The 24,589-nt window shown below is 44.5% G+C and overlaps 3 protein-coding genes across 6 annotated transcripts; all 3 read left to right on the forward strand.

The window, feature by feature from the left end:
- The first annotated feature begins 891 nt into the window (after positions 1-891).
- LOC127299870 (uncharacterized) lies at positions 892-5,785 on the forward strand. 2 transcript variants are annotated; one of them, XR_007850752.2, is made up of 6 exons: positions 892-1,445; positions 1,552-1,901; positions 2,498-2,647; positions 2,725-3,022; positions 3,141-3,232; positions 5,492-5,785. XR_007850752.2 is itself a non-coding variant. In XM_051329902.2 (5 exons), exons 1-4 carry the CDS (start codon positions 1,232-1,234, stop codon positions 3,004-3,006), a joined length of 996 nt encoding a protein of 331 aa, XP_051185862.1. In that variant the 5' UTR covers positions 892-1,231; the 3' UTR covers positions 3,007-3,022; positions 3,141-3,461. The 2 variants fall into 2 exon arrangements, 1 of the variants encoding a protein (XP_051185862.1); XM_051329902.2 differs by lacking the exon at positions 5,492-5,785 and having other exon boundaries at positions 3,141-3,461.
- A 1,429-nt stretch (positions 5,786-7,214) lies between these two features.
- On the forward strand, positions 7,215-16,317 carry LOC127299871 (DDT domain-containing protein PTM). Its single transcript, XM_051329903.2, has 10 exons — positions 7,215-8,955; positions 9,058-9,711; positions 10,179-11,448; positions 12,715-13,012; positions 13,108-13,232; positions 13,311-13,771; positions 13,875-13,903; positions 14,043-14,681; positions 14,774-15,806; positions 15,901-16,317. The coding sequence occupies exons 1-9, from the start codon at positions 7,538-7,540 to the stop codon at positions 15,745-15,747; spliced, it is 5,868 nt and encodes a 1,955-aa protein (XP_051185863.1). The 5' UTR covers positions 7,215-7,537; the 3' UTR covers positions 15,748-15,806; positions 15,901-16,317.
- A 4,193-nt stretch (positions 16,318-20,510) lies between these two features.
- On the forward strand, positions 20,511-24,070 carry LOC127299875 (uncharacterized). 3 transcript variants are annotated; one of them, XM_051329908.2, is made up of 3 exons: positions 20,511-20,968; positions 21,263-21,434; positions 23,736-24,070. In XM_051329908.2, the coding sequence occupies exons 1-2, from the start codon at positions 20,573-20,575 to the stop codon at positions 21,431-21,433; spliced, it is 567 nt and encodes a 188-aa protein (XP_051185868.1). In that variant the 5' UTR covers positions 20,511-20,572; the 3' UTR covers position 21,434; positions 23,736-24,070. The 3 variants fall into 3 exon arrangements, with proteins under 3 accessions (XP_051185868.1, XP_051185867.1, XP_051185866.1); XM_051329907.2 differs by lacking the exon at positions 23,736-24,070 and adding an exon at positions 21,632-22,087 and having other exon boundaries at positions 20,512-20,968; positions 21,263-21,447; XM_051329906.2 differs by having other exon boundaries at positions 20,513-20,968; positions 21,263-21,447.
- Positions 24,071-24,589: the final 519 nt, after the last annotated feature.

Genomic DNA, 24,589 nt, shown 5'->3' on the forward strand with positions numbered 1-24,589 from the left:
TAAAATCTAGCCATTTCATTCAAACTTGTAATATATAATCAAATTTAAATAAAAATCTTTATTTCTGTGCACTTTTATTTATTTGAGCGATGGCTGAGGAGCGACATTCCCAAACGCACCAAGAAAACACGTCCCAAAGGCTTAATCCGGCACGCCTAAGAGCATCTCCACTCGTCTCCCCGACGAGGCCCCCGAGCGACATTTTTCCCATCCGGACGGCGAAATTCGGCCCAGTCGAGCTCCCGGTTCCTCGTTTTCGTCCGGATTTGGCCCTTCATCCATCCGGCGAGCCCACGCCATCCCCGGTCCCCCGGGGAGCTATCGGGGAGTCCGAACGAGTGAAAAGCGGGGAAGGGCCCGATCTGTCGGCGACTGGACACACGAACACCACCACCACCTCGCTCAAAATCCCCCCACCCCTCGTATCTCTCTCGCCGCCGGCTTGTTGCCCAGATTCCGCCGCCGTCCCTCCTTCCCACCTGCTTATATTCCGCCGTCTTTCGATGACGGCCTATCTGCCTGCTCCTCCACCTGCCTGTTTTTCGACGACGGCCTACTCCTCGTCGTTCGCGTCTCGGCTAGCCTCGACCACGCCCGCCGGTGGAATTTGTTTGAAATATGTCAAATGACCGAGGTTGGGGTGTCCTGCCGGGGGGACGGCTGGAACTTCGGCGCTCCCCAAGCTAAATTTTCCTCCAATCCGGAGGAAAATTTCGCCGGATTTGGGTGTGGGGAGCGCCAACGAGTGGAGACGCTCTAAGTTCTGATTGACCCATCCGGAAAACAAATCAGGTCCTAGCAGATTTGTTCCGCTTGAGCTGCGCATACACCATCTCAAACACGTTTTCCGTTTTTTTTAGGGGAAATATGTGCCAGAGATGCTCAGCTGGTGGGATCTGAAATGAGCGGCCGATACCAACGAATCCAACGGCCACAAACGTAGCCCTAAACCAAACACAAGACGTCCACCACCAGCCGCCGGCGGTCCCGAGGTGTGCCGCTCCGCTGCAGCCGACGGCGGCCTCTTCGCCCCCCACCCCCCACCGCGTTCTCCCAAGATCCGACGTCTCGGTGGGGCAAGAAAGAGATCGAAGCGCGCTCTCCCTGAACGGCCGCGTCAGGCTGCAGGTACGCAACCCTAGCAACCCCTGGAAGCAACTGGAGGACCGGAGGAGGACGGAGGTGAGTGGGTGAAGCACGGTTGAAGGCGAGCGAACCGCAAAAGGCGCAAATGCAGCCCAAGATCAAACGCAAAAATACACAAGGGATCACCTACTTCGGCCTCGTATGGAAGAAACACAAGAGTGACACAAGTGTTCTCAGGGCAGAAGATGTTATCCCTAGAAGCAAGAATGGTGTAGTTTCGTCCATGAGACCAACATGCTGCCTCTGTGACAAGCCATATTCTCCAGACTTGATGTACATCCGCTGTGAGAGGTGCAGAAGTAAGTCAATTCGACCTATGGGATACCATTGTTCAAGCAAAGGATTTATTTTCGCTATGCGTTATCTTACTGATTTTTCTACATCTTGACATTCTTCTGTACACAGAGTGGTTCCATGGAGATGCCTTGAGACTTGAGGAGAAAAGGATTATTGAGATTGTTTCTTACAGATGCTGCAGATGTCGGAGGAGGGCGATACCAGGATGTCCTCATTCTGATGATTATTATTGCCCTGAACCAGAACCCATCATCCAAGAAAGTTCAGCCAATATTCCGTCAAGTGAGGACACAGCAGATGAAGATCCATCATTTGCTTCATTTGGTAGATTCAAACAAACTGTAAAAGAGACTATTCATGCCGATTCCTCAGTGCACATGGAAAGCTTTGTCCCTGGAAGTAATCAAGAGATGAACTTTGTGGATGATTCTTCCCATTCCGCACGTCCATTTGACAAGGTAGAAATTAAGCAGGTTATAAAGGACATACTTGTGACAATTACAATCTGAAATTGGCTTGTTCAGTTTACCTAACTTAAGCCCCCCCCCCCCCCCCCCTCCCTCCCCTGCACACATGGATTTCCTTTTTTTTTTTTTCTTCCAAAAACCAAGCAGAGTTGTTTGTTATGAAATCTATAGGCCACTCTTGTATGGTTTCAACTTAAGAAATCTTTTTTTGGCCTACTGCCAACTCTTTATCTGCATAGCCTGTGACTTTCAAGTGTGCCATGATTTTAAGATTTAGGTACAAACGTACTGAAAGAGTTTGAAGGTCTTTGGTACATATGGCCCTAACCCTATATGATCATACATGTGTACGGGAACTAGGTTGTTTAGTACGTATGACTGGAGATGGAGTAGTACTGAAAGCATTTAGCCAATTCGGAAATCATGATACCATACAGTTATACTGTGTGTCTATTGTAGTTGAAGTTCGAGTGCAATTTATTGTAGAAATGATTTTTTTTTTTGTATAATGAAAGCATTGGAAATAGAGTTAAGCTGTAGTCCTTGATCTGTTATTTTTTTTAAATGTGAGCTTGTAATTTATTCAGGAGCCTAAGCCATATGATGCATGCTTTACATGGTATACACCTGGTAGTGGTACCTGCCGGCGATTGGATCCTGTGGATGATGTCCGCCCGCCAGTTCCCACAGCAAGGACCAGCTTTGGCAAAGACCAAACCACCACACTTCGCCGAGCTGTATGTGCCAGAGTCTTGTCTACATAATTCACTGATGCTGCTCTGTGATGTTTTTATCGTATTTGCACTTCTTGCAGTATGGTGGTTTTCGGGAGATTGCTGCTGAGACTGGCTCATTACATGAGCGGGTAAGACAGGGAGACTATATCACCAATGACGAGATCATGGGGACCTTGGACAAGCTTCAGCAAATTGCTCTACGCCATATGAAAAATATTGCGTGCCATGACGTAGTCTACCCCGAATCAGAGGCCTCGGCGCAACCAATGCACAACGCAAGCACCTCCACTACACGGCCATCTGATCACCAGAGTAGCTCTAGGACTTCAGCACCAGATAGAAATGGTACACTATCATAATGAACTATGCTATCAAGTGAGTATGCTTTTCCGGCGTTGCCAAGATGACATGTTTAAATAATAGGGAATATCTTAGTCGGATCATTGTTGGAGGAGCTATAAACTGAACAGTTACCAATGTTGTTTTTCTACAGGTAATTGACCCTGTCAGCATGCATATATTCAAGAAATCTGGGTAGTGTGCTTTCGTAGCTTAAATGGCTATGCTTTACTTTTAGAGCCAAAGGTAATTTCACCTTGTTAGTGGTTATACTCTTGGAAATAATTTACCTTTGTTTTCTGAATTTAAACAAGATTGTGAGAACAATATATAGAAGAGAATCACCGCACCAGCTTTTTTCTATAAGCGCCCCTGGATCAAGTGAATACTCTGTGCGTACAAGCTGAGGCATTTGACTGAATTAGTTTCAATCATTTCGATGTGCAATTTATTGAAAAGAATGTCAGTTCTGCCATGTTGTTAGGCCTCTAAGATCATTTAATCTTGGTATTTTTTTTGTTTTGTTTTCATCATGCCACTGTATTTGCTGTTGTTTTTTGCATTTGACCCTCTCCCCTTGGTTCTTTTTCGTTTGTGCCATCCCGTCAGCTTTCTTGTGACATGTTACAACTTTGTACTTTTCATAAAAATATCAGAACACCCTGCATTGGCTGACGTCGCAAGGACCATCGTAATTCAGTAATGAGACGATTCCATTAATTTCTGCTGGACCGATCTTCTATAATCTGGGTCTTCATCTCCTTTGCCCGGAGACAATGGTCCCGAGCTCTGTTTCTAGCCGTCTTATTAGTGAAGAGGCATGATTGGAGGATATAACCGTGGTGGTCATGTGTGGCAGGCAGTGGTGGCCACCTTGACCGCAAGATTAGACAGCAACCCCAGTAACATATGGGCAGTCTGTGTAGCCATTTTGTGGGATGACTGTGTGAAGAGGTGGCAGCAATCGGAGGCATGCACTTTTCTTGTATTGGGAAAGTGAGCCACGTTCACTAGCTGTCGACAGCCATGTAGTCAAGTTTCACATATGTTGGATCCTACCATATCAAATTAATTTGAAGTTATCACCTTGCATCCAAATGGTATAGTACAAAACCATGAACAAATTGGGGCCAGCATGCAGCTCTATTGCTATTTCACAGAAGCTGGTGCCTACCATATTAAATCAAGCTGATGCCATGCATGAGCAAAGCAAATAGTATAGTACTTCACCATGAACACAAATTTGGGGCCAATCTGCAGCCCACAGGAAGCTGCTGTGAGTAGACGGGGATTAGAGGCTGTGGATTTGTATTGAGATCTAGGGAGCATTGTTTGTTGTTTTAGGTATATGCTGCAGTTTTTATACCCTAGCGGCTACGCGGCACCGCGTGTATCCGTGTCGGGCTGATACGGATACAGAAATAAGACACTTTGAAAAAACATTGATAGGAGGATACATTTTAATATCTTTTAAAATCAGAAATTACAACGCCATTTGGTATTGCCTGTATAGTGGAGACTTTAGATTATCACCAATTGTTTTAATTCATTAATTTTCTGGTACGTCCTGCATCCGTAGGGATACACTATTGGAGCCGTATCTGTATCGGATACGGTATCCGATGCAGACACACCATCTCTGCCCCGTATCTGTGTAGCTTAGCCTAGCAGTGCACATTGTCCATGATGGGGGACTCCCTCAACCTTCTGGTGAAGATTGGAAGGGAAGCCCCGGCAGTGTAACTAGGAACGCAAATTCGCATCCTCGAAGACTTGAACCAGGGTGGTGGGGCCGTACATCACTGCCCCAACCAAAGTGAGCCGCTTACTTCTGCACTTCTTTGAGAGAAAAACAAATCTGCACTCAGGAAAGATGTGGGTACAACGGTTTCTTTTTGTGCTTTTAACTGTAGATGGCTATGCCTACAATCATGGAAGAGTTGGCAGAGCAAAAATTATATTGGCATAATAAAGGATGAGGTTGCCCTTAGTGGCGAAATAGAGTTACCATGTCATGTTTTACAAATTTGTTTTGTGTGCTGCTAAATGGTTGCTTGGTAAGATTTTATTTTCCAAGGAATTAGGTTATTACTAAGTGGAAACAGTGTTGCATTCCAATACCTTTTTCTTACATTAGAATTATGAACAGAAGCAATGCTTCTCCTTGTTTGCTTACATGGTTATCGATACATGTACAAAAGAAATGTGATGATTCAGAAAGGTTCATTGATAATATAGTAACAACCAAAATGTAGTCCATAGAACATGTACACGCGCAATTTTGCAGACTAGGTCTAAGCCGCTTCAGCTTTAGATATATTCTCTTACCCTATCAGCATGCCCCCTTTTTTTTATTTTTATTTTGATTGTTATTAGATTGCATGTGACCAAAGCGTTTCCATATAATTTGCACGGCAGTAAGATTCACCGCAGCAGTATGATATTGTTTTTTTTTGCCGAAACAGATGAATACTAGTGTTTTACGCTATCTGCCTTATTTGCTAGGTGATCGCTCATCGACGCAGCTTGCTCCATGGGATTGTACTTGATGCAAAAAAGCAGGGTTTTGTGGGTGCGGCTGCAAAGGAACATTTTTTTTCATGCTGACGGCAATGTTTTAAAAATTGGTATATTCACCAGCCGACATTGATTGAGGCCATATAGCCCAGATTAGTCCGTGCCACTTATATGGCGATAAGAAACGACATGTGCATGCCCCATTTTTGTTTTGTTTTTGTGACTGGAGTCTATTGATCTTGCAATGTATTTGTTGCACTGTGTGTGGCACTGTGAGTAACAGTCATGTGTCTTTAAGCCTTTATTATGACCATAATATGATTGCTGAAAGCTGGCATGCTGTTATGACCTTGATCACTTGTTCAGATATACACTACACTCTGGATCGTCTAGCTAGGCATCTCGATGCGCATTGTGGGTGGGCAGCGTTTTGCTGGTGGAAGTACATGGGTTAACCTGAAGACCTGAGTTTATGTTTTTACATCCCAAATTCCTTTTCATTGCAAGCAATTGCCAATAAAGTAAGCATCGTCTTATTATGGCAATTAAAAGCCAAAAGGCTCTTTCTCTGATCCCAGCAGGCAATGCCCCGGATAGGAAACTGATTTACACCTCGCACCAGCAGGGCAAGCATTAGATTGGATACCTAGATACGCAAGGATAGGATGAGTTACAGCTCCAATTCATGCAATGTCATTTATACTTGCTTACTGAAACAGTGCATCGTGTTGCCTTTCGGCGTTGTACATGGTGCCTTAGCCTCTGCTTGTATGAAATGTTGTACACTTTCTAGTGTGTATTCTTAAAAGAGATTGTGCATCGCAAATCATGTCGCTGACCAGGAAAGGATTGACGTGACCTGTACAAAATATGTACTACTACATCCCTCGAACGGTACAGCAAATGAGCTCGAGAGCACAGCACGGTTGCAGCTAGGCAAGTAGCACAGTGCAGGCGTGTGTCGCGGTCGCCGGTAGGCCACGACCAGGCAACCCGTAAAAATCCTCGAAGGAGCAAGCAAGGCTTTTCCCCCACAGCCACAAGGCCACAGCACATACAAGTCGTCAAGTCGGGTACTTGGCGCGAACCAAGCATAGCATAACCAACGGTTGGTGCCTGGCCTTGCCCTACAACCCCGAGCTGAGCTCGCAGTGCACCACCGGTCACCACCACCCCTCCCTGACAAGCTACGACTCCCTCCACCGTTTTTGAATTTGAAAAACCTGCCGCAGCCTCCCTCCCCTTTCCCTCCACCTCCACCTCCTCCTCCATCCTCTCGCGTCGTCGATCACCTCACCTCACCTCACCTTGAGCCAGCCAGCCAGCCAGCGCCGTCGTACTAGTACGTGCCGCTGCGACCCGGTTGAGTCGAGCCGACACGACGACGGAGGCACGCTCGCGGTTCTCCCACCAACCCGGTACGCGCCCGCACCCGCCCGGAACACGTGTCTCCCGCGGTCCCCACTTCCCACTCTCCCAGCCTGCCCCGAGCGGTCCCCACTTCCCCCCTCTCCCAGCCTCCGCCCGCGTGGATCGGGCTCGCTACCGCGTGCGCGGAACCGACCCGCACGCCAGCGACACGGACCGGACTGACTCACGTCACGCGAGCCCGAGTGCGGCGCGGCCTCTTCTCCCTCGCCGCTCTCGTGTGCAGTTCGCTCTCCCTTTCCTTTTCCCTCAACCCCTCTCTCTGCCCTCCACCTCCATTCCTCATCTGCTCCTCCCCGCTCCCCAACCCCAACCCGCCGTCGCCGCCGTCGCCGCCACTGCACCCCACACCTACACCTCGCGAACCCCCGCGCCGCCGATCGACCCGATTCCCCGCTGCTCCCCGCCGCTGTGACGCCGCCGCAACCGCGTCGCGGGGTTCAGCGGCCGCAACACGGACTCTCTCTCCAGATTCGCATCTGACACCACCTCAACACTCCCCGCCGCCGCCCCCTCCGCGAATTCCCTCGGAATCTCGCCTCCCGATTCGCGGGACCCGGATGCTCGCCTAGGCTGGCGCCGCTAGGGTTTTCGCCGGCCGGTGCGATGGACCCCGCCGCCGCGGCGGCCGAGCCCCGGGGAGTTCCCGATCAGGCGCCTCTCGAGGACTCCCCCGCCGCTGCCCCACCGACAGCGGTGGCTGATGACGACGAGGTGATGGGAGAGATCGCGGAGGACAGCGCCGCCGCCGCGGCCCCACCGGCGGTGGTGGCTGCTGACGACGCTGCCATGGAAGAGATCGCGGAGGCCGGCGGAGCGGTTGCCCAAGAAACCCCCTCTGCCCCGGCCCCGCCGCCCGCGGCCATGGCGAGTGAGGTGAGTCCGGAGATGGCTGCTGGCGACGACGAGGCGATGGAGGAGATCGCGGAGGCCAGCGCCGCGGCGGTGCAATCAAACATCCCTGCTCCTGCTCCGCCTATGGCTCCGGCCCCCGTGTCCGTGCCGACTGACGCCAACCCGGAGGAAGACACCGTGACGCAGCAAGACGGTTTCGTGCTGGCCTTGGAGACTGAGGGGAAGAGTGATGAAGACCAAGCCTGCACGGAGGACGCAGATCATGCCGCGGCCACGCCCTCACCCAAGATCGAGGTGGATGTGGATGAAAGAAGCGTTCAGGCGCAAGAGATTGTCCTGGCCTTGATGAGCAAGGGGGCACCCTCACCGGTTGAAGAAAACATGGAGGTAGACGACATCCCGGATGCCGTGGCGAGTCAGGTGAAGATGGAGGATCAGCGGCCCACAGCGCCTGCCGCCACCCTTCAGGTGAAGGTGAAGCAGGAGGAGGAGGAGGGGGATTGCTTGGTGGGCCGGTACGTCAGCCGGGCCGCCGACGGCAAAAGGATCAGTCTTGGCAAGGTCGCGTCTTATGACAGCAGCGCAAGGCTCTACACCGTCGTGTTCGAGGATGGAGAGGAGGAGAAGCTGGGGATTGCTCGGCTCCGGGAGATGCTCATGTCGGAGGACAACGGCGCGTCCGGCATGAAGGTCAGCTGCAGGAAGAGGAAGCTGGACCTGGTGGTTTCCTCAGGGAGCGCCGCCACGGTGAAAGGTCCGCCAGCTACTAGACAGAAGGTTGATGCGCCCGACGCGTCGCAGAAGAGCGGGTCTGGCTCTGATGCGTCGGAGGATTTGGAGTCCTCAAGCAATTCATCGGATTCTGCCAAAGAGTTGCCAGCTGAGCCATCCCCTCCGGTTCAGGCGCCAGAGTTGCCTCCGTCGTCGGGCGACATTGATGTGCCGGAGGAGTCCGTCAGCCATCTTCTTTCTGTGTATAACTTCCTTCGGTCCTTTAGCGTGCAGCTGTTCCTCAGCCCGTTTGGGCTGGACGATTTTGTTGCGTCCATCAATTGCTCTGGCCAGAGTACGCTGTTGGATGCGGTGCATGTCTCGCTGCTCCGTGCGCTGAGGCGGCATCTTGAGACTAAATCCTCTGATGGATCAGAACTTGCTTCAAACTGTTTAAAGTAAATAGCCTATCAGCCCTCTATAATGTTATTTTTGTGAATGCCGTGTCTTGTTACTTCAATGCTGATATTTGTTTCGAACTTTCCTTTAATTGTGTGCAGGCATCTGGATTGGGCGTTGCTAGATGCATTGACTTGGCCAAATTTGTTACTGGAGTACCTCTATGTAATGGGTTGCATGAAGAGTCTAGGGGGCAAGAGTTTTGGTAGAAACCTCTTGGCCATTGAATATTATAAGCTCCCTGTTGCCATGAAGCTTAGGGTCCTGCAAATACTCTGCGACCATGCCATTGATTCTGAAGAACTCAAAACTGAACTGGAGGCACGGGAAGCCTACAATGAGGAAATGGACGAGATCGATTCTGGTATATTTTCAGAGGTCCCGACTAGACCCTCGAGGGCTTCTGCTTACAAAAAGATCGAAGGCTTCCAGAATTTGGAAACTGCTCCAGTCGGAGCAAATCCAGAAGCCGCTGTAGCAAATGCATCTCTCGATGGCAACAGTGATGATTGCCGAATATGTGGAATGGATGGGACTCTGGTATGCTGTGATGGCTGCCCATGGGCGTATCACTCAAGATGTATTGGTCTCAACAAAGCGTTTCTCCCCAAGGAACAGTGGTTCTGTCCAGAATGTGTGGTTAACAAGCTTGGGCCAACATCTTCAAGGATAGAGCGTGGGGCAAGAGGAGCTCAAATGTTCGGCATTGACATGTGTGGGAGACTCTTCCTGGGATCCTGCAACTATTTGCTGGTGTAAGCTCTTGCATCTCAATCCTGTATTACTTGTGGTTTGCTAATGATTCATACATTCTACATATCCAGTCTCCCATTGGTAAATACTGCATTATTATTGAATTCCACAGTAGATGTTTTTTTTTGTATGGAATAAGGATGAAATCCGTTGTAGAAGGTTGGGTGAACATTAAATGATCATACAAATCACCTATTGGACCTGATAACCATGGTTAAGAAGTTAAGAAGCGCAGCAAGTCCTCTAGTATCATTTGCCCTTCCCAATCTCATGTAGTTCAGCCATTTGTTTCCCCTTTCTCAGATTTTGCTTTTGCACCTTATTCACTGCTGACTCCTGATGCACATTGTTAGTATTTATTGGTTGTTCTAGTGCTATCCCATAATTACCAGCCTTTTTCTCTGGCCTGTCCTGGAACTATTTTGTCCAACTATATTTTCTCTTTTGGTAATTCTATCAAATAATGCAGGATTGGAGCATCTTCGGATGCAGACTCTTATGCAAGATATTACAATCAGTATGATGTTGTCAAGGTCATTCAAGTACTTGCCTTTTCAGATGCATATACAGAAATATGCACGAGAATAACAGAGTACTGGCCGCACCTACTGGATGTATTTCAGAACGAGAGATCAAAAAGAGGTAAAGATACTGGTGCAAGCCATGCTCTACAAGGCAATACATTGCTGAGTCTTACTCCAAGAAAAGCAGAAGACGGCAGGGTTGGTGCAGCCTTAAAAGAGGGTGGGGAGAGTAAGACACCAGTACTTCCTCAAGTAAATATGCAGCACGAATTTGTGGTTAATCAATTTACAGTGAGCTCTGCCGAACAAGTGGAGGAACAAAAATGCATGGTGACTAGTGTAGATGCTGTCAGTGAGAAGAACAGCGTACAAACTCCTTTAGCTCAAAACAATGTATATACTGCACCAGTGAATGGAGCTTTTGGATCCTCTGGGCCGTCCTCAGTTTCTCATCAGAATGGTTCCATGGTAACAGGTTTCTCTAACATAATGCATGCACCGCCAACACATGGGTTAATTCGTCCGGATTCGTCCGCCTTCTGTTCAGGGATTGATAATGGCACGCCCAAACAAGATGTTGGGGGCTCCATTTTGGTTAAGGCAGACTCCCTTTGTCCATCCTATCAAAGCAAACATCCATTTGGAAATGTGACTGGTGGCAAGCCAGCTAAATTGTCATCATTTAAACCTCAGGCTTACATGAATTTGTACAATCATGGCAATATTGCAGCATCTGCCGCCGCTAATCTAGCTCTTCTTACATCAGATGAAGGTAAAGTTTCAGCAGCCCAAATCATCACAAATCCAAGGAAGAAAATGGCTGCTGACTGTGCTCTGCAAGTAAAAGCATTTTCCTCAGCAGCCGCTCAATTTGTTTGGCCAAGTACTGAAAAGAAGGTTATGGAAGTCCCAAGAGATAGATGTGGTTGGTGCCTTGCCTGTAAAAGCTCGGCAATTGGAAATAAAAAGGCTTGTTTTCTTAATTTAGCCACCGTGAATGCTTCTAAAGGATCTGCTCGAATTTTTAGTGCCATGCATGTAATCAGAAGTTCTGAGAGCCATTTCCCCAGCATCGTTGCTTATCTGACCAACATGGAGGAGAGCTTGCGTGGCCTTTTAGTGGGTTCTCTACAAGACATGCAGCAGAGACAACGGTGGCATAAACAGCTACAAGAAGCTTCCAACTGCAGAACTATAATACCCCTCTTGCTTGAAGTGAGTTGTAGGATTCAATTAATTCTTAAGTATCCTTTGATACTTCTCAGTAATATTTGGAAGATCAAAAAGGTTCTTTAGCACTCTATGGGTGCACAGTTAGAGAACACTAGTTAGTTATCACGTCATAATGTGGAACCAGCTTTCTTCACAAAATCAGGAAACATGCATAGTTGATGCAGCAATTAGTCTCTAAGTTGTTTCAAATACGTGTTCATTACAGGCGTATTCCTTTGCAAGCGATCAATTCCGAATTCCAGCCCTTGGTCCAATGATGGATGGTCAAGACCAACCTAGCCAAACCGGAAGGCCACAGAGCCTTCAGATACCCCACCACCTTGCAGCCGAAATGATCCCACACATACCAACACGCGCGTACACAGCCGCCTGTTTCAACTATAATAGCAGCCTGCCAGCGCATTTCACCATGCCATATACACCTGTGCCTGTAACAACCCCATTCACACTAATCTCGTATTGCTTTTCTCCGGTACTGTTGGTCGAGATCCACCAGACAATATTTCCATATATATTTTGAATTTGAAGTCGTACCTTGTACTATTATAGATATAGGTTTCCTTTGTTGTGTGATTTTAGAAATTTCATAGATGGATAACCAGATAATATGATTAGGCGAACTTTGCTTCTATCAGTTCCACCAACATGTAGGTTGTGCTTGGATGGATACTACTGAGTTTTGGTTCATCCTAAAGAAAACTATCTGTGGATTTGACATCCAGTCCGAAGGCAGACCGAGCAACATTTTTTAACAGACCATGCACAAGTCCAGTTACCTATAGCAGATTATGGAAGGGCTTCTATAATGTTAGCAAATAGAGGCAATATACATGGAAATATAACTAGCTAGGCATATATCAAGAAACAAATTAGCACGATCTTAAAAAGGAAACTTTCCAAATATACGAGCAATATGAATATCTTAACACAAGGTAAATAAAAAAAAACAGAAAAGTGCGGATGAAGCTTTCGTCAAGCTCTTTACATCAGCTCTTGGATAATCAGTAGTGCTAGATGGAGAAGTCTTTACTAGGAAAAGTAAAAGAATATGGAAAACGTATTGGCATATTTAGTGCTGTTATATTTGTCGATTTGTGCTAGTTGCACTTGCTTCTGGAGAATCAAGTTGGGTATGCAATAAATAGTCGTAAAATAATGTTCAAATTGCTCAGTAGAAAATTATTACGCTATATGGCAGTAAAAGAAATACTTTTGTGATCTTATAAAAGTTGCTACATTTTTGTGCAGTTGGAGAATAATATTCGTGGCATAGCATTTTCTGCAAGCTGGTTGAAGCTAATGGATGACTGGCCTGTGAAATCTCCTGGTGTATCCGCCGGACCATCACGATCTGCAGCATACCAAAAACGTGGAACTGGTGGAAAGCGGGGCAGAAAACGTTCGTTGGCATTTGAATCTGCTACTGCTACCGATGATGATAAGAGCTGGAAAGAGGTGAATTGGTGGAATGGAGGAATATTGTCTAAACGTATTTTGCAGAGGGGCGCTCTTCCGATTTCAGCCATAAGAAAAGCTGCTCGTCAAGGTATTGCTCATCTTTGATTGTTATTGTTACTACCATTTGATCCTCTGTTTGTCTGGAGGACAATAATAAAATTGGCATCGCATGTTGCTCGATAGGTGGTAAAAAAAAGATGGAAGGTCTATCTTATCATGAAGCTTCCAATTTTCCAAGACGTACTCGGCAGTTTGCTTGGAGAGCATGTGTTGGATTAAGCTGTAGTTCATCTCAACTTGCTCTGCAGGTTAGTGTCATTCACAATGTTTAAAAGAGTTACTACAATCTAAATATTAATAGTGATCCTAATATCGTTATCTCTCAGGTTAGATACCTTGATGCCCATATAAAATGGAAGGAATTCATCCTTCCGGATCAAATTTCTTCAGATGGAAAAAGTTCAGATGCTGACTATTCTGCTCTCAGAAATGCAGTAGTTTGTGATAAAAAAATAGTGGATGGTAACATAAGATATGCACTTAAGTTTACAAACCAGAAGCATCTTCCTGTGCGTATAACCAAGAATATTTTGGAAGCAGAAGATAATGAGGATGAGAATGGTAAATTGTGGTTTTCTGAAAGCCATGTCCCACTGTACTTGGTACGAGATTTTGAGCAGGGAGCTGGGGTTAGCTCCTCACCTAGTCCAGGAATGATAATCTGTAACAGTTCCACCTATTTCTACCAACGGCCAGTAAAGGCATTCATTGGAGATATCTTTTATTATCTCTTTCACAAGGGAGATGTATATCCCTGCGCCTCATGCAAGAAGGATGTTGCCTTCAGGTGCTCTCTTCTTAATCTCTGTTGCACCCATTCAAATATTCCTTTTCTGTAGCATACTACTTTCTTCATTTCTCATGTGTTCTGTTGGATGAATCACATGCAGGGACGTCGTAAACTGTAGCTCTTGTCAAGGTATGTATTATAGTCTATTGAGATGCCCTTTAAGTCATTTCTTCTTGGTGTTTTCCTCCTGTAATTAAAAAGATAGCTAATACATTTCTTAGCTGTCCAATATGAAGTCACACTATTGTTAACCACAAATATTTTGCAGGCCATTGCCATAAAGAGTGCACATCAGGATCTGCTTCCAGTATGATATGCAAATTATGCCTTCAGAAGCGTAATCTCATCCTCGCAAACAAGAAGAAAAATGCAAATCAAGTGCTGCTTCAACAAAAGAGCAATGGCCAGCTGCCAATGACTGCTCCCAAAATAATCTTCAGGGTTGGTTCTTCCCATTCTTCTGAACCAGCCATGAATGCTAAAGCCCATCTAGACACTAAGGTTCAAGCTCAGCCAGTTACAAAGGTGGAAGCCCAGCCAATCACAAAGGTGGAAACCCAGACCATCGGGAAGATGGAAACCCACCCAATACCGAAGGTGCAAGCTTGGCCTGTCACAAATGTGGCAACTCAAAATATTGCAGAGGTGCAGGTTCAGCCAAAAAAGACTAAAACTAAGAAACCAAAGCCAGAGAAGCCAAGAAAACCTAAAAAGGTTCAAGTGATCACATACTTTGGTCTCGTTTGGAAGAAACATATTAATGACAGTGGTGGAGAAGATTTCAGGGCAAATGATGTAATCCTAAAAGGGAAGGATGGTATAGGTTCTTCAGTAAAACCAGATTGCTGTCTCTGTAACAAACCTTATAGTCCAGATTTCCTGTATGTCCGCTGTGAGAGGTGCCAAAGTAAGTCTGTTTATCATTATTCTTGCTTATAGATATATATTTGGTGTTATCTTTTGGGCTCTTTTAACACCTTTTTATCGTCCTACATACAGAGTGGTTTCATGGTGATGCTTTGCAACTTAAGGAAGAAAAAATAACTGACGTGGTTCAGTACCGATGCTGTAGATGCCGAAGGAGAGCCATACCACAATGTCCTCATTCAGATGATTATAGAGAGCCTGAACCAGAACTCAGTGAACAAACAGCTGCTATGTCGTCGCAGTCAACTATGCTCTCTGGTGAGGAGAATTTTGCTGTTGCTGATCAAGACCCACTTCTTGCTTCATATGGAATAGTTGAACCAATTGGGGATGAAACGATGAATTCTGATTTATCAATGAACATGCCAAGTCTTACGCCTGGAAATAATCAGAAATTATCCATAAGAAGGGCACAAGTTAAAAATTCTGAGTATCTTGATCAAGCTGGCACACCCGCGAATGGGTATTATGTTCAGAACCAACCTCCAGGGAATGCAAACATTGATTTCAGTCATATGAATGAATTTTCTTTGTCGGAGACTGATGGTGTGGATGCTTCAGAGCTATTGGGGTGGGATTTTGCCCAAGGAAATGGATATGCTGCTGCTCCTGATTATGGCACTAATTCCCAGTGGAATGACAGTAGTGGTGGCAGCTTTGTGGCTGATGAATATGAACCACAAACTTATTTCTCGTTCACAGAGTTGCTCGAAGCAGAGGATACTCAGCTTGATAACACATTTGGGATGTCTACCAGTCTGCAAAATGATGGTAACTTGACAGGAAGCTTTGATCAGCAAGGGGCTAGTTTTGATGAATTTTCTTTCATGGTAGAAGATGAGTCTTCAAATATGCACTTCCCAGCAAATGATGCATCCATTGTGGAGTTAGCGTGCCACAAGTGCAAGATCCCTCAACCGCCACCTGATCTCAAATGTTCGTCTTGTGGCCTGCACGTACACCGTCACTGTTCACCTTGGCATGATAGTGAACAGCCTGCTGATAGTGCCAATTGGAGGTGTGGCACTTGCCGGGACTGGCCATGATGAGCTTTCAACTTCATTGATTTGAGTACCAGAGCGAATGTTGCTGACTTTTATGACAGGTAAACTCAGTTATATTCTATCTGATGACCACCTTATTGCTGCAAACAAGAATTAGATTTAGTGTTTTGATAATTCTTTCTATTTACGTGGCAGATGTCTTATGAAGCGCTCTGGGGAATGTCGATAGAAAATTTTCCATCTAGCTGTTGGTATGGGGCCATAGTGATCATGTGGAACTGAAATTGGCGTTGGCTATTGGACATACTTTTAACCATCAGAAAGTTAGACTAGTTATACCCATTCTCTGCAAAGTTGACATTGTACATACTAAAGGATGGGTCACCGGTGACCGTTTTCCATTCTTTAGATGGTTTATTTCGGGGAGAGCAATAGAACTAGGATGCTGTTAGCAGCAGGGTATATGGTACTAGGAAGCCTATTCCCGTCGGTGTATCCCCTTGCATTCTTTTTCTTTCTTCTTTTTAACAGATAGAAGTGCCTTGTTCACTCTTTGTTAGAGTGGCTGTTGTTATCCTTGAAATTTCTCAGCCATGTTAAAATGCTTACTCATCTCCGTGCCTGTTGGCTGCTCTTGCCGGTGCGAACATGCGACAGAATTGAGATGTGGAGAAGAGGGGCATTTTTCATGTGTGATTAAACAGGGAAATTGGTCTCCATGGTGAGTTTGGTTTGTCAAAATACTTTGTTTGTTTACGCTTACATTACTTTGGGGCTAAGATATATGAATTGGAAAACACAACAATTTTAGGTTCATGGACTAGGAGAAAAGAGAGGTTGAGTGGACATTGACATACCTATAGAATTTAAGGCCACAGGAAATCACTCCCAAGAATATCGGTAGCACTGTTCATAGATCAAAATAGTTTGTAGAGCAAAAACAATAAACATCAGAAATATTAAACTCTACAAAAAAAGAGAAATACCATTCGAATAGAGCCTCAAGAATTATTTTTTTGCAGTCGTAAAAATAAGTTGGATAGGAGTACCAACCAACCCCCTACCATAATAGCACGCGCTTCAAATCAATCTTTTTTGCGCTCTCGTGCATCATCTCCGCTACTATTCTCCCAATCAATGGCCAAGGCAAACGACGCAGATCTCCATTAGTGGATAAAATTGGATATATGGAGATCGACATCCTTGCCGACAACTCGTTCATTGCCACTGGGAGCATCTTCTAGATTAAACACTCCTTGATTTCAGCTATGACAATATCAAAATCCATGCTTTGCTGACAATAGTGAGAAGGTAGCTAGAAGTAGAAGGTACATGAAAATATATGAGACACCATGGCTGGTGCCATTGGTTTCAGTGGTGGTCCATGGTCACGTGGCATTGGCAACCCATCTCTTTCGCTTAGTTCTCTTCCCAGCGTGAATTCTGGCAATCTTCACCAACATATGTCCATGATGGAGGGGTGAATTTTCACCAAAATATTCATTCTATACAAATAGTTGTTTATGTGTCTAAACCACTATTTTTTTCGCTTGCCTCAACATAATAGGTGAGTGAAGCAACTTCCTAAGGGCTGCTTTGATTCGTATGATAGAAAATGTGTAGGAACAGGAATCCTGCAGGTTTGGGATGCCATATCTATTTAAATCCTATCGAAAGAAGAATTCTTTTTGATTATGGTAAAGGAATTTTTCATGAGGTGAGTGAAGCAACCTTCCTAATGGCTCCTTTGATTCATATGATAGAAAATGTGTAGGAATAGAAATCCCATAGGATTGGGATGCCATGCCTATTTGAATCATATCAAAAGAAGCATTCTTTTTGATTATGGTGAAGTAGTTTTCCATTAGCCTAATCTCATGCTATTTTCCTATGATTTTACAGAACAAAATATGGAATATGATCCTATGAATTAAACGGCTTCAGAAGGGAAATTTTCCATAATTTTTCAATCCTACACAACTTCTTTAAAAATCCTATAAACCAATGGATCCCTAAGAGTACATGCACGCCCAAGTCTTTTACTTGATTTCCTTTTCCCCTCATTATCATTATTGGGAAACTCGTACCCTTTCACTTGTGATCTCCTCTACATACCTCAATCATCTATGTACTTCAACAACTTTGGCAACATCACCTTAGCATAGACAAACGTATAAAAGTAAATCCAACTTTTTTGAGGGAAAATAAAATCCACAAAAAAACAATATAAATTTCATTTTTCATTTTCCTTATAAATAAACCATCATCGATTTTAATACCACCTGTTAGCTTATTTCGCACGCTTCTCCGCCTTCAACCAAATGAACCACAACTCCCCCTTCTAGATAAATCGAACTTCGAATGATTTAGGCCATAAGTAATCGCTACAAAAGTACCAACTTTTGACCAAAGGATTAATGATCACATACTTCTTACCAAAGTATCATCGTCAACGAAAGTGAAAAACCACATCGATGGGCAACAATTATTTTAATTTTGTAGTAATATATTACTATCAAGACGGATCATAGAAATATGGCAAAACAACTCATAGATCTTGAAGAAACGTACTTACTTCATTTGCACCAATAAAAGTGTGGTCATGGTTTGGGATGGACCCGACATAGCTTACACCCACGTCGAAGAAACACCTAAAAATCTAGATATGTGCACACCTTACCAACCTGTAAAAGTGTAAACAACAAGAGTCAACATATGTGGGGAAAACACCGATAGGTCCAAGAAGGGACACAAATTGATGGCACACATGTCTAGAGTGGTGGAAGGTGACTAAATCTAGAGGACGTCAATGTTCCACTCATAGAAACAATAGTGGTTGTTGAAAGGGAGATGTAAGGGGCAATATTTTAAAAAAGGGAGAAACTCATGGATCTGGAAGAAATATACTTACTTCCTTTGCATCGGAAAAATGGTGATGATAGTTGGGGATGGGCCTGGCATAGCCAAAAACCCACATCAAAGAAGCACCTAGATAGAAACTTAAATATGTGCATACCTTAGCGTAAGCAATTAGAGTCACCAGATGTGGGGAGACTGATGTCAAGGCTAAGAAGGTACACAAATTGGCGGCGCCCATGTCTAGAGTAGTGGAAGGTGACGAAATCTAGAGGTCAACGACGTTTTCCCATAGGAACGATAATGGTTTTTGGAAGGGAAACGGAAGGAGAAAGATAAAAAGGGAGAAACTCATAGATCTAGAAGAAAGATACTTACTTTATTTGCATCGGCAATAGGGTGACGATAGTTGGAGATGCGGTTGGTAGAGCTGACACCAATACTGAAGAAATCTAAAAATCTAGATCTATACACGCCTTTCTAGATCTGTAAAATAGTAAACAATCAAAATCAAAATATGTAGGGACACCATGACATGGTCGATAAGGGACACGGATTGGTGATGCCCATGTCTAGAATGGTGGAAGTTGGCGGAATCTAGAGGACACCGACACTCTATTCATAGAAATAATAGTGATTGTTGGAAGGGAGAAGTAAGGGAGAAAGATAAAAAGAAGAAACTCATAGATCTGGAGGAAACATACTTCCTTTGCATCGGTAAATGGGTGATTATGGTTGGGGATGGGTCTGAGAGAGCTAACATCCGCATCAAAGAAACATAGGAATCTAGATCTATGAATGCCTTACCAAATTTGTACAATCATATAAACAATCAGAGTCACCAGATTTGGGGAAACGAATGGCAGGGCCGAAAAGGGACACAAATTGGTAGCACCCGTGACTAGAGTGGTGGAAGGCGATGAGATCTGGAGAACGACGATGACGCTCCTCTGATAGAAATGGTAGTGGTTGTTGGAAAGGAGGCGTAAGTGAGAAAGATAGAAAAGGGAGAAACACCATGGTGGGACGTGCTTCTATAAAAGATGAAGGGTGTTGGACCGAGGGTTTGGTTGGAGGTGGTTCAAATGGAACATGTTGTGGGAGGACAACTTTAGTCGGGTTTTTTTTCTTTTCGTGGGAACAAAGAGGATGGAGCGATTTAGCTCGTATGGTAATATTATTTCTAGATGTTCACACATCGTTTTTTTAGTTTCATGTGTTCATATTCTCTAAGGATGAATGTGTTATCAGGTCATGTATTCTTTGATTAATTTTCCTTTTGTGAGAATCACTTTTCTCTAGAAATTCTTCTCATTATAGTTTTTAAATGTATTTTAGGAGTGGTGTATTACCTTTTTTACTTGTTTGGAACTCATTTGGTGAACAACGAATTTGCTGGTTCATCTGAATAATGGAAGTCCATCTTTCAGACTAAAAAGTTTAATTTCTCACAGCTTCATTTGGGTTATTTATACGGATGGGAAATTTTTAGCAATTTCTAATAAATTCAAAAATTTAGATCTTTTTGGGAATCAAAGTGGATTGGTATTGTACTCTAAAAATTTTGGCCCAGAAATTGTTCCCATTTATTTTAAAGAAAAAACAAATTTATGACGAATATAGCATGAATAGTGTTTGTACATAGGGTATTTCAAGTTTTTTTTTGATCCAGGAATCAATGAAATTCCATGGAGAAATATTTTTACACGAGTACAATACATGATCATCTTTGATTTCAAAAAATATATTTTTTAGTATTTTTTAAATTACTGATTTTTTTTCCATGTATAGGGTGCCTTGGCACCACATGCACCTATGTATTTTCCTTATTTCTACCGACTATTTTATTAGGTGGGCCGATCTGGGCCAGTTGGGAAAATGGGCCTTGAATATGAGACCCAATTCTAGGTGGGTCTAGAAGGGCTTCTGATCCAGAAAGGGCCTCCCCGGTTGCTCCGCTTCATCGGCCACAACCACGGCGATCCGTCCCGCGGCGGCAGCAGGTGCAGCAATGGCGCTCTCCGCCTCCCGTCCGCAGCTCCTCGTACGTCCCTTCCTTCGCGGCTTCCACGCCTCTGCGCAGGCTCTGGCGAGGGTGGAGCCGCACGATTTCTCGAAGCCGAGCGAGTACCTCGGGAGCTGGGAGCCCTCGGCGGCGGGCGACCCCCGGGAGGCATGGGCGCGACTGGAGCGGCTGCGCAAGGGGTACGCGCACGACGTGCGGGGTCTGCGGCGGCAGTACGCCTACGAGGTGCAGCTGCTAGAGGCCGAGCGGCAGCGCAAGGCGGAGGCCCGCGTCGAGGCCGCCCGCATCGCCAACGAGGAGCGCAAGGCTGCCAAGGCCGCCGCCGCGCAGACGCGGGCAGCCGAACGACGCGCTTTCGAGCTCGATTTCCGCCAGGCGCTTGTAATGATCCATTGCCCTCTCATGATCATTGCTACCCTCTTATTGTTCACCCTTGCGCGAAACTTGTTTGCGGAATTGCCTCGCCCGTTTCACCGTTTGGCCTTGTGGAGTTGTTGGATGATGCTGTATGTCCTAATTCGAAGATATAGGTGGATATCTTGTTTGTATAACTGTCGACTCGCCTAACTTTGTTCCAGTACAGGATCAAGCATTCCTCAAAAATATGATTGTAGTGAGATAATGATATTTATTCTGTTATAAAAATGTGTGTAACTTATATGAGATGGTTTACAGATGAAAGAAAGAGCTCAGAAGCTGGAGAGCTGGAGGGAGAAGGAGAAGCTGAAAGCGCAGAAGAAAGCGGAAGACAGGGAGCTCTTGCGCAGGAAGAGCTCTATGTGGGTTGCTGAGGATAAACTGGAAACCAAAGTTCTTCAGGCTATCATGCATACCACACCTCTCTGAGGTTGATCCATTCGGTCAGTTGAACTTATATTGCTCTTTTTTCTCAATAAATTCTAAAATTGGTGAACCATTCGTATTTTACGTATACCTAAAATGTTGATACTACTAAAATTGCTGCCTATTCTCGCAGCATTAATCAAGACATGTTATCAATTACAAATGCTACATCATTTTTTTTTTGACTATACAAATTTATAGTGCAAGTGTTTGGTCCTGATGCTAAAAAGAACTCAACGAACAAGCACATAAGCCACTAGCCAACAGAGTGACACCCAGTTATCTCTGATCTGGATGTAACTGGAGATGCTTTGGACACATAAAGGTTAGACAGTCTTTGTGTTTTGTTCTCATTGAGCTTATGGAGGCATGGAAACTGACAAATAAAAGGGGCAGCAATATTTGCTCCTAGTGATGTACAAAATATCTGCATTGTGTGTATCACAAGCAAAGGATTGAACTCTTCAAATTAAAGGCATACATATTTTAGGGAGCGCAGCAGTATGTAGTGTTGCGGTTAAATCCAAGGGTTCAAGGTAGTTGTGATGTAACTGAAATCCTGTGTACCATTGCAAGAGCACAATTTGCTGTGAAATAATGCATAACTTATTGGTTCAGAGGACCCGAATTTCAAAATACGTTTTTAGATGGCACCACTTGGCGCAATAAAGGATGATGCACTTCTGTATGGATGCGTAACTCATTCTGTTGATCTTTGCACAGATCTGCCACCTTATTTAGAAGTAAATGCCTCAGCTATGTACGGACTAACAGACACACCTACTAGGTATAGCATGAGCCTTGCTGAATATTCACTCTACAATCTTATCTCATCCTTAAGTCAATTCACCGACAGTTAAGCAAAAGTTAGGCATCATTTACTGCTGGTAGCTCAGGCACTTCATGTTTCAATTGCGTTTGTAAAAAAAGGATGAAACAACCTCAAATCATGGTAAAGTAGCAAATTCAGTATTCCAGCATGTGTGATAACGGTCAAGCTTTGTGAAAGAAGTCTGCAAGATCAGCAAAGTAAAGTAAATGAATTATAGTATGTAGTATGAGATAACAAGAGAGTGGAGATGCTCTTGGTTCCGACGATTTAGCAGTTTCTTCTTTAATCACCTTTAAGCACATCTAAATTCATTTTTAAGGCTACTGTACTTAGATAGTCATAGCCCTGAGACTTGCAGAGCCAGACTGAATACAAGTATGTTTTTTTGTGCAGAATACGTAACATATGAAAAGTACATAGCAACAGTCTTTTGAATACGCTTCACATGTCTGTGCTTGCATTCCCTGGGCATGGCACCATTTCTAGTTTGTTGTGATCACCCGAATATGCTTCAAGTTGAGTAAACGCCATACCATTAAGTTCCCTGATACAGCTACATAAGTTCTCTTAACTTGATTTTAGTTGGAATCTCGCCTAGGATGAATGCCCAAAAATCAGGTAATCCACCGTAAAGCTTTGCAGTCTGGTAGCCTAATATGGGTTCACAATCAATAACATCTTAAGTTCTTCACCATCGAGAGTAACAATCAGTCGAAGAGCACCATGCATTGATAGGTGTTGAGGGCCTATATTGACTCATATCATTTCTTCCTTAATTCATTATTCCATGAACTCAAAACAAAGTTCACCAAAATGCAGAATCTAGGACTACTATAAGACTACTAGTGATGCCTGCATGGATGAAAGCAGAACAACTGTAGGAGAATTAACACGAGTGAGGCTCGAAGGGTTTTGTGCTGCGCACAATGACTTGCAGCTTTTCTGTTTCTGTTTCTCTTCTTATTCTCGGATTACAACTGACTAGCTAGAAAATAGGATCAGTGACCGAGCCTACAGGGTAGTGCCATCCCACCACCGCTCGTATCCATCACCCCTAAACTTTCTCTGCATGAACTGAATCGTGTCCATCCCCACGAGCATCCAATGCAGCGACTAAGACCAAGTCTAAAAGCAATGGAAAGATAACTAGCCTAGCTACTGTCAGTCAAGCATGTACAGGCACACACTGACTGAATTCTTATTCAGACAAACTGAAAACAAAAGGAGAGAATAAACTGCATTAATTTAACTAACAACTAGGAAACAAGAAGAAAATTAGAACAATTAAATTACTGCTCCTGAATATTCAACTGAAACAGCCTCACAGGGATTAGTACAAGTAGGTTTCTCCTCATGACAGTCTCCTGTATCACTGTGTTTTGCTGGTCAAGTTGCTTTCGTACCTTTGCTTTCAGGTCAACTATGGTCATGTTTTGCAGACACTAACGTGCATCATTATGTACCGTGGTGCAGGCAACTAAGAACTGTATCGTGGAAAAAGGCAGAATGGAGCATGAACAGATGGAAGCTTCTTTGCAATTCACTCCTAGAACTACATTGCAGCTGTCTAAACAATAATGTGGTCGAGTTTGAAAATTCAGCTGTAAAGTCTCGTGTTGATGATTTGTTAGAGTGGATGAACATCAAGCTGTAGTTGGGTTTCCACACTCGTCTTCATTAGATTCTCCCCTCAGATTTTCCACCTGTGTAGTTCAAGCACCAGAAGTCTGTTATTAGTGCATTTAGCTACCTTGTATAAATATAAAGTACATGATGGATCCAATTGCTGCTCTAGTTTGCTCCCCTAATCATCATTTTCCTCCTTATTGCCCTTTTTAGATCTCCTTGTTTCAAAATGCAGCTTTCTTTGCACTGAGCATTTCCAAGGATTTGTATGACGGAGCACGAATAGTGCTCCTCCTCATCATAGACAAATTGCTAACCCGTCGGCTTGATGGAGCTCAAACACTGTTTTGTCTAATCTGCGTTAACTGCGGGAGAGAAAGGGATCGTGATCTCAGGGATTGCCTGGAAAGAAGAGGGGCATGCAAAGCAAAGAGGAACAAAAGCGCGGCATGATGCCTCCAAACCTTTTCCTGTCACGCGAGCCAAAGATGACAATGATTTTAGCCATGCGCTTCTTCGTAAGGTATGATCTCACCACTACCATCAGTCCATCATTTGCAATCCAGTTGACTGGAGCACGGCAAAATCCCTTTCGAACGACTGAAACATATATACCTGGAATCAGATGTTCAGTTCTCTTCGGGAGACGGGACTTGTTTCTTCACTGCTCCGAACACAACTGTAACATTACCCTTTGTTCG

The sequence above is a fragment of the Lolium perenne genome, chromosome 5, assembly GCF_019359855.2.
Source record: "Lolium perenne isolate Kyuss_39 chromosome 5, Kyuss_2.0, whole genome shotgun sequence".
NCBI classification, from domain to species: Eukaryota; Viridiplantae; Streptophyta; class Magnoliopsida; order Poales; family Poaceae; genus Lolium; species Lolium perenne.